General features: G+C 30.1%; 1 protein-coding gene across 9 annotated transcripts in view; it reads left to right on the top strand.

Annotated features, from left to right (window-relative positions):
• Window positions 1-12,439, top strand: part of LOC106692715 (uncharacterized) — a 70,991-nt gene that overhangs the window by 10,468 nt on the left and 48,084 nt on the right. For all 9 annotated transcript variants that reach the window (XR_010845015.1, XR_002945662.2, XR_010845014.1 and 6 more), the window contains exons 3-6: window positions 4,203-4,369; window positions 4,675-4,845; window positions 7,948-8,061; window positions 10,132-10,308. Coding sequence is in view for 6 of the 9 variants with exons in the window: in XM_067053022.1 (XP_066909123.1) it covers window positions 4,203-4,369; window positions 4,675-4,845; window positions 7,948-8,061; window positions 10,132-10,308 (629 nt within the window). In the remaining 3 variants the exon portion in view is untranslated. The remainder of the gene's footprint in view (window positions 1-4,202; window positions 4,370-4,674; window positions 4,846-7,947; window positions 8,062-10,131; window positions 10,309-12,439) is intronic.

Genomic DNA, 12,439 nt, shown 5'->3' with positions numbered 1-12,439 from the left:
AAACTATTTTAACTCTTCCCATCATAATTGAAAATACAGTAAATTTAAGAAAAAATAGAAGTCGAGAAATAGTGTTAATGGATAATATTCAGAAAGTAAATCATTTGCAAAAATCCCTAACTGTTGTGCAATAATCGATGTTTACATGGAACATCAAGAAAGGTTTTGGTTTTTGGGATTCATTCGTTGTTTGGGTGCGGATGGGACACGATGTTTCCAGGATGAGGACGGCCTTATCAATTTTGGTCTAGCAAGGGTGGACATCTTGAAAAGGGAGACATCGGAGAGTCACTCTCGAAGGAACTCTGAGTTTGGATTGCCTGGTGAGAGGACGTCAGTCGGGTGGAAGCGGGAAAGATTGGAAGCCATTGTTGTGAGAGAGACATAGCTTTTTGGAAGGACTGGAAGCCATTTTTGACGGTAGGAAATAGCGTTATAGAAAAGAAGATACCAAGAATCATCAAAAGAAGATTGTGAAATTGGTTAGTTTTGTTATACCTAAATTTAAATACCTGTGTAAAATAGATATTAATTTAATTAAGTGTGAATAGTAAAAGTGTCTGTTTCTGATTGCCTAGCAACCCGCCCTGAGATTAAGAGTCTTTTATATTATAAAATGTAAATAAAATTCTATTATCTATTTAATATTAAAGTTTTTAATTTGAACCCAAGCTATTTTTTAAGATATGAGAATTTAAGTTAAAAAAAAATATAAAATTCCATTCATTTTATTTTAATAAATTTTTGATTATTACAATATATATATATATATTTACTTCCACTTACCTTTATATGAAATATGTAGTTAGGGAATTATTACGATAGTGAAAAATTTTGAATTACAGTTTTTGATGGAAATACATATTTTGAGTTCCGAGTCCAAAAAAACCTAGTCTCCCAAAATAGTCCGTTTGTGTGTCTGTGAACAGCCTAGCTCAAATACGAAAAATCATACAAAACTGAAATTACATATTTATTGCAGGTATATGCCTGGGATGTGACTAACTTTTTCAATAAAATTGATTAACCAGAGGTGTCACTCTATGGATTTGATTTTTCAATTATTTTTTTTATTTCCTGAAAAATAAACGATTTTTATTAAACTCGCCATGTCATTGCAGAATTAAGTGATCATTCTCTCTCTGAAGTACCTTTAATTTTGTTAAGTAGAAAAAATATACAGTTCTCATTGTTAGCAATAATAAACAATAGGTAAATACAAAATAATAAAGAATTTCTTAGCTAAATAAAGGAGAAAAATGGAAAATTAAAAATATCCTATTCATACGGGACAAGCCGAGACTGCCATTTGCTATTCGACTTTGTTTTACACTCTTATACACTGTTGTATTCATAGCAGGAACTAAATTTATATTAATTATTCCTACCCCGAGAAATCTTAAAATTTAATGAATTTACAACAGAAAAATAAAAAAAATTTTTGCTCATAATTTTTACCTTCCCTGATCTTAAGATTTTTTTTTTTGAAAATCACAAAAATAAGGAAAACTTCAATGTGAGCTCACCTATCTACACAAAATTTGGGAATGTATGTAGGGTAGTAAGTGAAAGTTGTGTGATGCGTATACTGCACCTAATTTCTATTATTCCATTGGTTTTTGTAGTGTTTAAAGTTTAATTAAACTGAAACCCGGTGGAAGTTGAAAATGAAAATTTTCAACAGTAACTGGTAGAAAAAAGAAAAATTATCAAAAGGCTGGATATGAATGAAGAGTTTACAAACATATCTAGTAGTCTGACATTGCACTCATTATTTCTTAAATGTTTGTCAATATGTGCGAGGGAGATTAAAAGTTATACTCTTTCTCTTTCAGTTTCTAATCTTAGTTTACTCTTAAATTTTTGCTCTCCACAGTAAAACATATTTTTCATCTCCCATTATTGGTTTTTTGTAGTGTTTAAAAATTTAATTACTTCTGAATTAGTTGGAAGTGGAAATAAAAAAATTTCAGTCTCCAGTCATTTGTAACAGTTAAATTATTACTTTCCTCAATATATTTTTTGTTGGTTTTTGTAGTATTTATAATTTAGTAATGTTGAAAGTGAAAAATTAAAACACTTAACATTAGCCATGGTAGAAAAATGAAAAATTATAAAAAAAAGTGAGATAAGGGTGATGAACAGTTTAAACTTGTCTAGTAGTACAATGTGCTCGTTTTCATGTACGCTGGTCTACCTGTATGAGGGAGATGAAAAGTTTTATAAGTACCCTCTTAGTCTCGAATCATCTTACACGTGAATGAATACCAAAAGTAGTGGTCCAAGAGTTCATTGACTATTGATCAGTTTTTAATATCGGATAGGTCTTATCATCATTGAAATGGTGTGACAGTGCTTAAATTCATAAGCCAGCCAGTTCTGTGAATATATTGGAAACCTCATGTTTATACAGAATGTTAGTTTGAGTGTGTGTGTTTCATGAGGGTACATGAAAATCTTCAAAAGGAAACGGATAGACCTATACCTATCTGTATGTGGGATTTTTATTCATTAAAGTGTTAACCATCCTTTTTTCTAGGAAAAAGAAAGGACAAAGAACACTATTTTTACTTTTGTCCGAATAATTAATACAGTAGCTTATCTGAACTAATTAAAACCAAGGGGATTTGGGCTAGTAAGGATTGGAACCTTAGAGTTCAATGTCCATATTGGCTTTTTAACGGTAATGCATGTAACAATTTTGAAGAAACTGGAAGTTTAGAGCATCAGACGAATGAATGTTGAACTTAACTGAATTTAGGAATTATTAAAATTGTGTACTTGAGTTCTATTGAAAACATTGGTCAGGATGGAGTTCTAGATTGTGGATCTGTTCAACATGGATATGGGTAAGATTACGGAACAAAAAAAACTGAGATTGGATGGTGAAGTTGTTGTTTGGAGAGATGTGTTTTTTGTTTGCATGGTACAACTTAGTGCAGAACTAATGGGTCACAATTCACCTGGGTGGATTTTGTCCACTATGGACTATATAGCCTAAATTTGTCAGTATCAGAAAAAAATTAATACATACAGTGAACTCTCACTAATCTAAACCTTGCAAATCCAGACCATTCCATAATACTAACCACCCCTTTAACAAAATAAAAAATAAAATTGAAGATTTTATTTTATGTAAATAGTACATATATACTTACATCCAATAACACTATCATCTAGGGCTTAAATAATCTATGGATTTCTTCTTCCATGACTCTTTTAGGCATTTCGCCGGGACTCATGCATGCAACATGTCCTGCCCACCCAAGGTGTCCCAGCCCAACAAAGGTCATAATATCTATATTCTGGAGCAGCTCATAGAGTTCCTTATTTCTTCTTCTCCAGCCTTCCTCATCCCTTACCAGCCCATAGATTCATCGAAGGATCTTCCTTTCGAAGACCAACAGATTATTTCTATCCTGTGTGGATAGGGTCTATGTCTGGGAGGCGTATTTTAGGACAGGCCTAATTAGAGTTTTATATAAATGGACCTTTGTTTTCCTGCTAATGAGCTTGCTCCAGAACTGTTTTAACAGACCTAAATAGCATTTGTTAGCCGCTGTGATTCTTCGCTTTATTTCAGTGGAAACATTATTAATTTCTGTTTAATACGTTGTATGTTGGTCAGGTGGTATTGAGGGTCAGAAAGAGAAAAGGATCAGCGGATAAGGTTCTTAGCAACATTTCCCTCAGAAAATTATTAATTTCATTTTACAACTTTCTATTTTTTGCCTAGTTGTTACCATGCATATACACTCTAACCATTTTGCATGCCTGTTTTTTTGGACTCAGGGTACCTTAATTGTGAGTGTTTCTGTTGAAAACTCAGATTCTAAATTGTTCAGGATTGCAATACTTCCCCTTACTATAGATATATTAAGAATTAAAACTGGTGAACGAGGAGTGTTGAATAGAATTAAAATATAGAAAAACAAATAAGGGATAAACATTTCAGGTAAGACGTAGAGATAAGTCATAAATGGCTATAAAAAATAATTTCTTCCATGCATACTGATCAATAATAAATATAATACTGGTTTGATTTATGTCAATAAAATTACTGTGTGGGGCTTATTTGAGTGCATAATGATTTTGAATACATTTCCTTATCTTCAGGTTTCCCTAAAATGTTAGTAAAAAATAATAATGCTGGCCGATGTAGCACTTAATTTAATTACTCTAATGTGTATTATGTTATGCAGGGTCTGATGAAAGATTAAGGGTAAGGAAGATGGAACCATGGAACTCTGTCAGAGTAACCTTTTCTATTGGAGCTGAAGCAGCTGAAAGGTTAAGAGTGCTTGCAGAAGCTGGCGGTGAAGTCTTAGCAAGGCTTGGCATATTATCGGTGCAGCTACCCAGTGGTCAGGTAAAGTTTACTGTACCACTTATTGATCAAAATAGTGTAATAATAGTCCTTAAGCAGTATGTGAAAAGTCAAATTTATAAATATTTGTGTGAATAAGCTTGAGGTCCATACCTTAGTTTGATATTATCCATGGTCAACAATCTTCTCATTGACATAAATCTATCAATAAGTAAACATTCTATTCAAATTATCTCAGCTGAGTATGCTTTCATCAATTGAAGTTGTTAATAATTCCAAAATTTTGAAAAATCTTAGCATCATGCAAGCCAATATATATATATTTATTTATTGTAATTCTTTAATAGGTTATATCTGTAAGGGTGAGTGCTCCTTCTACTCCTCCTAACGTGGTTGCGCCAGCAGCAAGCTCTATACCTCCTTTAGTGCCAGCAACTAGTTCTTCTCAACCACAAGCAACACGTTTCCCATTTAATTCTATGGCTCAAGCATCAGCTATTGTATCCAGGGAAGCTAAGGTATTGTATAGAACATATTATTAATATTTCAGCATTTGATGATTTGTGACCCATAATTTGTGTAGAGGGAATTGATAAAAAAAATTTACTACAAAAGTGTTGAAGATTTATAACACTTACTCTGCATGAAGGTCTGGTGTTAAATAAAACTTGGTACCCATGATCTTGGTCAACTACTCAAAGTCCTTGCTGAACAGTAGAATGTTAAGAGCGAAATCTAAACTAATAGGAAGGAAGATTGTAATATTCTATTATTGATAGGAATCTTTTTTGAAATAGGTTGGTTTTGACAGGGTTGAAAGAAGACTGATTGATCATTAAGATATTGTACTGTTGGAAGATTTGCCAGGTTTGTGAAAAGGATGATAATGGAATGTTTCCATAAGAGAGGAAAGTGGGTGGTCCTTACGATGTAAAAAAAAAAAAAATCTTTACAGTGAGCAGAACTTGGCAATATTGATAAGAAAAAAAAAAACTTTTTGAAAATGAGTGGTCGTCATATTCATAGCATGGTTTATAGATGGTTTTGTCAAGCTGGAATAAAAAGGCTGGTTGTGTACCTTGTATGAGACATCACCCGTTTTAGGGTTAACTGCAATGTGCTGGCTTTATTTTTTAGACCACTGCCAAATAAAACAGTGGTACTTGATGAAACCTGTAAAGGAGGAGTCAATTGTACAGAAAGCATCACAATATGTTTATGTGCAAACATATAGGGGAGCTTAAATGACAAAAAATTCAACTCACTTTTTGTGCTGTTTCAAATTTTAGTCAGATTTTTATTTTTAAAATGCATTTTCTCATAAAAATATACTTCTTGTCAGTGGTTGAATTTTCATTCCCCATTTATGTCCGTTTAAGAGAAGTTTCACTGTAATGATTTTATGGTTTTTAATCAGATCCTTCATTAGGGAGAGATGAGGAAACTTTCATTATTGTTTTTGAATGACTAGGCCAATTTTGATGTGGTATATATTGCATGTTAACCATTTAAATATTTCTGTGATAATTACAGTCAGAACTTAATGAGTTGAAGTTGAAAGGAGGTGGATTTTACTTTGAGTTATCAAATTTCCAAGATGTGTGTCTACTTATTATACTTTTGAACCTTACCATCTCAGATTTACTTCAAATTTTGTATAGATGTATAGGTATATACATGGAAAAATTTGAAATTTTATTGAAATATGTGCTCTCGTTGTTGAATTACAGAGCTGTTAAGTCCTCATAAATATACTAGAAAACTGAGAACAATAAATTTTGGAATTGCTGCAGAAGTTTCCCAAATTTAGCTACAGATATGAGATGGGTGTCATTTTACAGTATATTCTATACGTTTTTATATTGTATGCAACACTAAATAGGCTAATATAAGTTAATATTTCTCAAAATATAATTTAAAAATTTTATTTTAACTGAAAGTATGTATTTTAAAATTTATTCCTTTAATAGTTTGTGTTAATGTAAAGTAGAGGATTTTGACGGAAATGGATTGAATGTTAAAAAAATTTAAAACTAAAACTCTGTTCTCATAAATTTACCTCTTTATTCATATTAATTATTACAGCAATGCTAATATTAAAGGTTTCAGAAAATAAACATGATTCAGGCATGAATAATGGAACAATTAATAAGCTAGAAAATTCTTTTCTTTTCAAAAGCTTCTGATTCCATTGAAACATTTTTCAAAAATATTTTCAACAGTTTTGGGAATGAACACAAGGTATTGGTGGATTTTATGTCATAAAATGATAATGATACCAATGAATCAAAAGTTCTCTAAAGCAGGAAAATGTTGTTTTCCCATTATACAAGTAGGACGAAAAAATTAGTTATTTTAGCATGTTAACTACAACAAGTCACAATACATTCCTGGTTGTAGATTACAAGGTGAAAAGAAAGGGCAACATATTAGTTTGGTATGTAATTATATCTTATAGCCAAGGTTCAAAGAATTCTCTAAAAGATTGTCTTTTTTTTTTTTTTAGATAGATCCATTGCCCAATACATAAGCAAAATAATGTCATAAACCTCTGCTTTCATGAGAAAGATTTTTAATTGGAAGCAGGGAAGCTCTTTTTGCCTCAGCAATTTGAAAAATCTGGCAGTTTGTGTTTGTCAGCAAAAATAACATAAAAGTTAAATCCTAACCCTTGTAAAACTTGCTTGATGGACAGTGGAAAACATTACCAGTGTTGACTTGGCTTGTTCAGCCCATCAAAACTGCTGGATAAGAATATTTCTTGATAAAACATTGCCAATCAAAGATTAAAGGTTAAAAACACCTTACCATTTGCATTCATTACCCTAACCGTATTGAAAATATTTTTTTCAATTGAATCAGGTGCTTGTGCACTTTCTGAGAAAATAAAAATTTCAAATTGTATTTTGAGAAGTGTTTACTTATCATAAACTATTTAGTGTTGCATATCATATGAATGGGCATGGAATATATTGTAAAATGACACCCATCTCTTATTTCTAACTAAAATCAGGAAGGTTCTGCAGCAATATCAAAACTCGTTCTGTGTTTTTTGCCCATTTATCAGGACTTTACTTTACAGCTCTGTAATTCAAAAACAGTTGAACATATCTCAATGAAATTTCACATTTCTCCAAGACTATACCTATATCTGTGCAAAATTTGAAAAAAATCTGATATGTTAAAGTTTAAAAATACCTCGAGTTAATGTGGAAGGACCCAGATACTAATTCATATAGTTGATGTAGTAGAGAATTATTCTTATAGTTAACACAAAAAGTGTCTGGGGCAATAACTATACCAAATACTTTCTAGGAATTCATGTGTAATTTATTCATTTTGTTGTGATACATAATTTTATATGAATTATATATTTTATGAAGTACATATATTTATAAGCATTTGTATTTTTAGTGGAACTATTATATTTATTTGATTAGGCTTATATATATAAATATTTGTGTTTGTCTCTTTCATTACTATTAAGGTAGATACAACTTGGATTATTATACTTAATTTGACTGATTAAAAATTAAAATTTATACTTTACCGATTTTTGTCTAATGCTTACTTATATATTATTATATTGACACTTAATTCTTCTATTATGTTTATTACAGGCTTGTGTTAACTCTGCAGTTGCAACCCATTATCCTCCACCTCCTTATCCTGAAGTACGGCCAGAAGTTCCACAAGCAAGTCCATTGTTAGTCAACCTGCTCCAAACTGACCAAGTATGTTGGCTTAGCATTAAAAAATATATATATAATAAGTATTTTTCATGACATTACTATAATTTAGTGGTGCCCATGAGGTTTTTGTTCAAGTTAAAGCCAATAAATAAAAACATTGTTATTTATTGAGATACAGATTGTTCTTATTCTATGACTTCCTTACTGGTTTAAGTTGTAAAATGACAACATATTGTGGTCATATTAATATAATGTTGTTGGCCTTATGATATATATATATATATATATATATGTATATATATTTGTCTAATATATATATATATATATTAGAACTATTATAAATGTTTTTTGTTTTTTTTAACATGCAATATTTTTCTTTTGTTGGGAACCTCCTGTGATATCTTTAATTTTTTAAAAACATTTGAGGAACTTACTTTCCAAAATAGGAAAAAAAACTTGCAAAATAGAATATAACCTTTTCTATATTTTGCTTGTACAATGTTTCAGGACAACTGTACAAGCCTTTCCAATCCACATATTTTCAGTTTCCATATTGAAACCATGTCATCTGTACACTTATAGTTTAAAAATTTTTTATAACTACATTATTTAAATGCAAAAAAGCTCTCCTTTCATTTCATGGAAGTATACCCTTGAAAGTAAGATTTTTATTAAAAGCTTGAAAGTAAATGTTTATTAGTTTTTTTAACTTACAATACCTCTTGAGACGACCACATATGCCACAAGCAATACGTTTTTGTGTACTTAAGTGATATATACAAGCTCAAAGCTTTTGATTAATCTCTTAATGGGTAATTTAAATATTAAAGGATTGTCTTGTCCCATAGGAACAGAGAAAATCTGTGATTGTGTCACCATAGATAGACTGCCTTCTTAGATTGAATACAATAAAATTTTCTAGGTCAACAAAAATTTGTCTTATTTTCTACCATTATTTTTTGTTTGAAAATAATTTAATTTTAACCATGACATTACAACTGGTATAACTTTAAATGTCTTTTAAAAGTAAGTATTGTACTATTTCAGGTACACACAACCAGTAGTTCGTTTTATATTAAAAAAAAAAAAAAAAAAAACCTATACTTTTTGCTCATTTTAGTATCTTGGGAGGGACATACAAATATTGATAAGCAATGTAATTTAAGTTCGTTAAATGCACCACATCAAGATTATCTTCATAGGAGTTGTAGTTTCCATTGATATTTGCCAAAATAAATTCACAAAAAGTTAATTTTTTGTTATTTAACAAAAAGGTTTGGTCATTGATCAATTGTATCTCAGGAAGTATTGTATGTACAGATGTCTATGAGTGCACTAATTGTTTTACAAAATAGTTAATAATTTTTCTAAATATTCAATAATAAATATTTTCTTAGAAGTAACAGTTTCCTTAATATTTGCCAAAATATTAATTTTTCATTATTTGGAAAAATTTGTTGTTTTTTGAAAAATTGTATCTCGTTATAGATTAAACATAAAGAGCTCTATAAGGGTCATATTTTAGCAAAGTTGTCCTACTTTAAAAAATGTGCTAAGTTTTTTCTTGTAAGTAATTTTAAGAATGTGTAGCATTGGATGTATAATGAGTCAATATTTTCGGTTATTCTCGAATAAAACAAATTTCTGATAGCATGCACCCCAAATACACCAATACCTACTTTTGAAGGACATTTATTGTACCTATTGTATAATAGTCTGAATAAAAATTGAATCAATTTTCTAGTGGAAAACAGCTGGCAGAAAATATAACTAATTTTTGCAAAATATGATCTAACCTTTTATTATTATTACACTGCAATTAAGGGTTTAAAATTATTTACTTTTTGATAATAAATTTTGAAAGCTGTTATCAAGACCTTCATGATTCTAAATCAGTTTTGTGTTTCTTCTTGGTTTAAAAAACATTATACAACTTTTAATAGTAAAATGTTATTTCATTACCAAAATCAAGTCATCATCGTCATTACAAAATGAAGTTTTTTGGTATGGCAGTAATATTGCTTATGAAATATTTATTAATTTTGTTGGTTTAATTTATGAAAATATTTTTTGTTTGGATGGCACAAACTTATGAACATTTTATTATCATAGGCAGGTTGTGTGAACAGATCTGTTAGTCTATCAAGGCCAATTTATCCTGGAAGAAGAGGACCTCCCCCACCACCACCACCGCCACCGCCTCCATACCAGCGACCTGCACAATCACCTCCAAGGCCTAGACCTCCTCCCCATCCATCGCAATCTATGCAACCTCTTCTCCTGCAACAGGTTTGTTTAAATTTATTGATATAATTGAATTAGTAGAATTAATTATAATAATATACAGGGTGTCCCAGTGTACATGTTCACACCCTCCACCCCCAACATCTTGGATTTTTTTTTTTTTCACTAGATCATAAGAGTACTTAATGATATATATGTTCTATATCCTGAGGGCATTATTGATTTTCTAACATTCATCAGTACTTCTCAAGAACACCTAACTCTCAAATTTCTGGTTGAATAGAGGATTTGTATTCACAGATTCTGATATCAAATGAAATTATAAGACAAATTCATATCAGCCATTTTTTTTATTCGAGATGGCCTGATGAAGGCATAAATTGGGTACAGGGCAAACAATTTTTTATGGTTTTTGGACATTTTTGTGCAGCTATATAAATTCAAACAAATCATTTTACTATTTAGTTTCCCTTGTCCTATCAGAATTGCAAGAAAACTAGAAAAATCTTTTTTGTCTATCAGTTTTTCTTCTTAAACGTGTACTCATTTCATTTTACACCTTAATCTCCTACTGAATCCTTCACTTGAAGAACAGTTTAAAAGAATGAATCTAGAAACTTAATGATGTAAACAAATTGGATAGAATCAATTTCAAGTTAAATGAAAAAATTAAAATTTGGTTAAAAGATAACCATATTTCTGTTTTCTGTAAAGTATTAGTCTGAATGGTGATAAGTTGAGAACTGACTGTAATATGTATTAACTAATGCACAAAGTTCTGAATCTTAAAAAAGATAATACACTAATCAAGAAGAATATTACTCGTTCAATTATAAATATCTTAAATAATGTCTTACATTCAATTCTATCTATTAAACATTTCAAAGGTTTTAAAAGACAATCTTGTCAAATCAAAAATAGATCTCCTAAGCTCCGAATAGAACCACTGACGAAGAAGTAGACACTAACTTTATTTCAATTACTTTCTCCAATTTGTTTAATTGTGACATTACTTTTTTTTTTTTTTTTACTTTCATTTACCTATTTATGTGAAATGTATAGTCAGGTGACATATTGCTATCATGAAAAATTCCAAATTCTAGTTTTCGACGGAAATATGCATGATTGAGATCTTTTGCAATTGCAAAAATAACTATGTCTTCTAAAATGGTCGTGTTTATGTGAACAGTCTTGATTAAGAATGAAAAGTCCTAAGAAACTGAAAGTACATATTTAAGGTAGATATATGTTACTGCTACTTTTTCGATAAAATTGGCTGACTATAAGTTCAACTTTAAATAAAATTTTTTTGATTTTCTGGTAAGCAGTTCTAACAATTCTGATTAAACTTGGTATACTAATGCACAATCACTTGACCTTTAATCAACCATCTATCATCTTTATTAGTAACAAAAAATGAATAAATATGAAAGAATTCTATAATCGAGTAAGGGAGAAAACGATTGCACACTACCAGTTAAGATGTGAAAATGGAAATAGCCAGAGGACCCAATCTCCATTCTAATTCCATAGTACACGGTTTTGTTATCTGTTGTTAAACTGTTTTATTCTTGGCAGGAACAAAGTTATTTAATTGTTTTTCACACCTCAAAAAACCCTTAAAGATGAATTTTCATAGCAACAGAAAAATAAAAACTGTTAAATTCCTCTAATTTTGTTTATTTGAAAAAATTAACCATCTCTCATTGTTAATAGTAATTAAGAATGGTCAAATAAATAAAATATGAAAAAAATATTGATTTTTCATGGTTGACAATAGTTATATTTTACTTTTACTTACCTGTGAATAAAATATGTTGTAAGAAAAAGTATTGTCATTTTGAATAATAAATAGCCGTTTTGAAATGTACAAGGATTGATTTCATCTCAAAGTAGGGTGGTATGTGGAAGTTGTGTGATGCTTGCACCAGATTTTCATTTGTTCATACATCTACCAAATTATGGCTTCTTTTTATTAATTGTTTGCTGTTTAGTTGCTTTCATTCCAATTAATCAGTCCTTATCGATGAGATGTTACTTCAAAAAATATTTTCATAGTTAGGTAGGTTTATATGCAATAATTTATAAGAAAATAAATAATATATTTTTTTATCTTATTGATTAAGCTGAGCCTAGTATAAGCCCAGCTTAGTATGCAGTTAAAACCCTTCAAATC

The sequence above is a fragment of the Halyomorpha halys genome, unplaced genomic scaffold (genome assembly GCF_000696795.3).
Source record: "Halyomorpha halys isolate HHAL.00 unplaced genomic scaffold, Hhal_1.1 Scaffold68.1, whole genome shotgun sequence".
Taxonomy (NCBI): Eukaryota; Metazoa; Arthropoda; class Insecta; order Hemiptera; family Pentatomidae; genus Halyomorpha; species Halyomorpha halys.
This window is presented reverse-complemented; position numbering and strand designations above follow the sequence as displayed.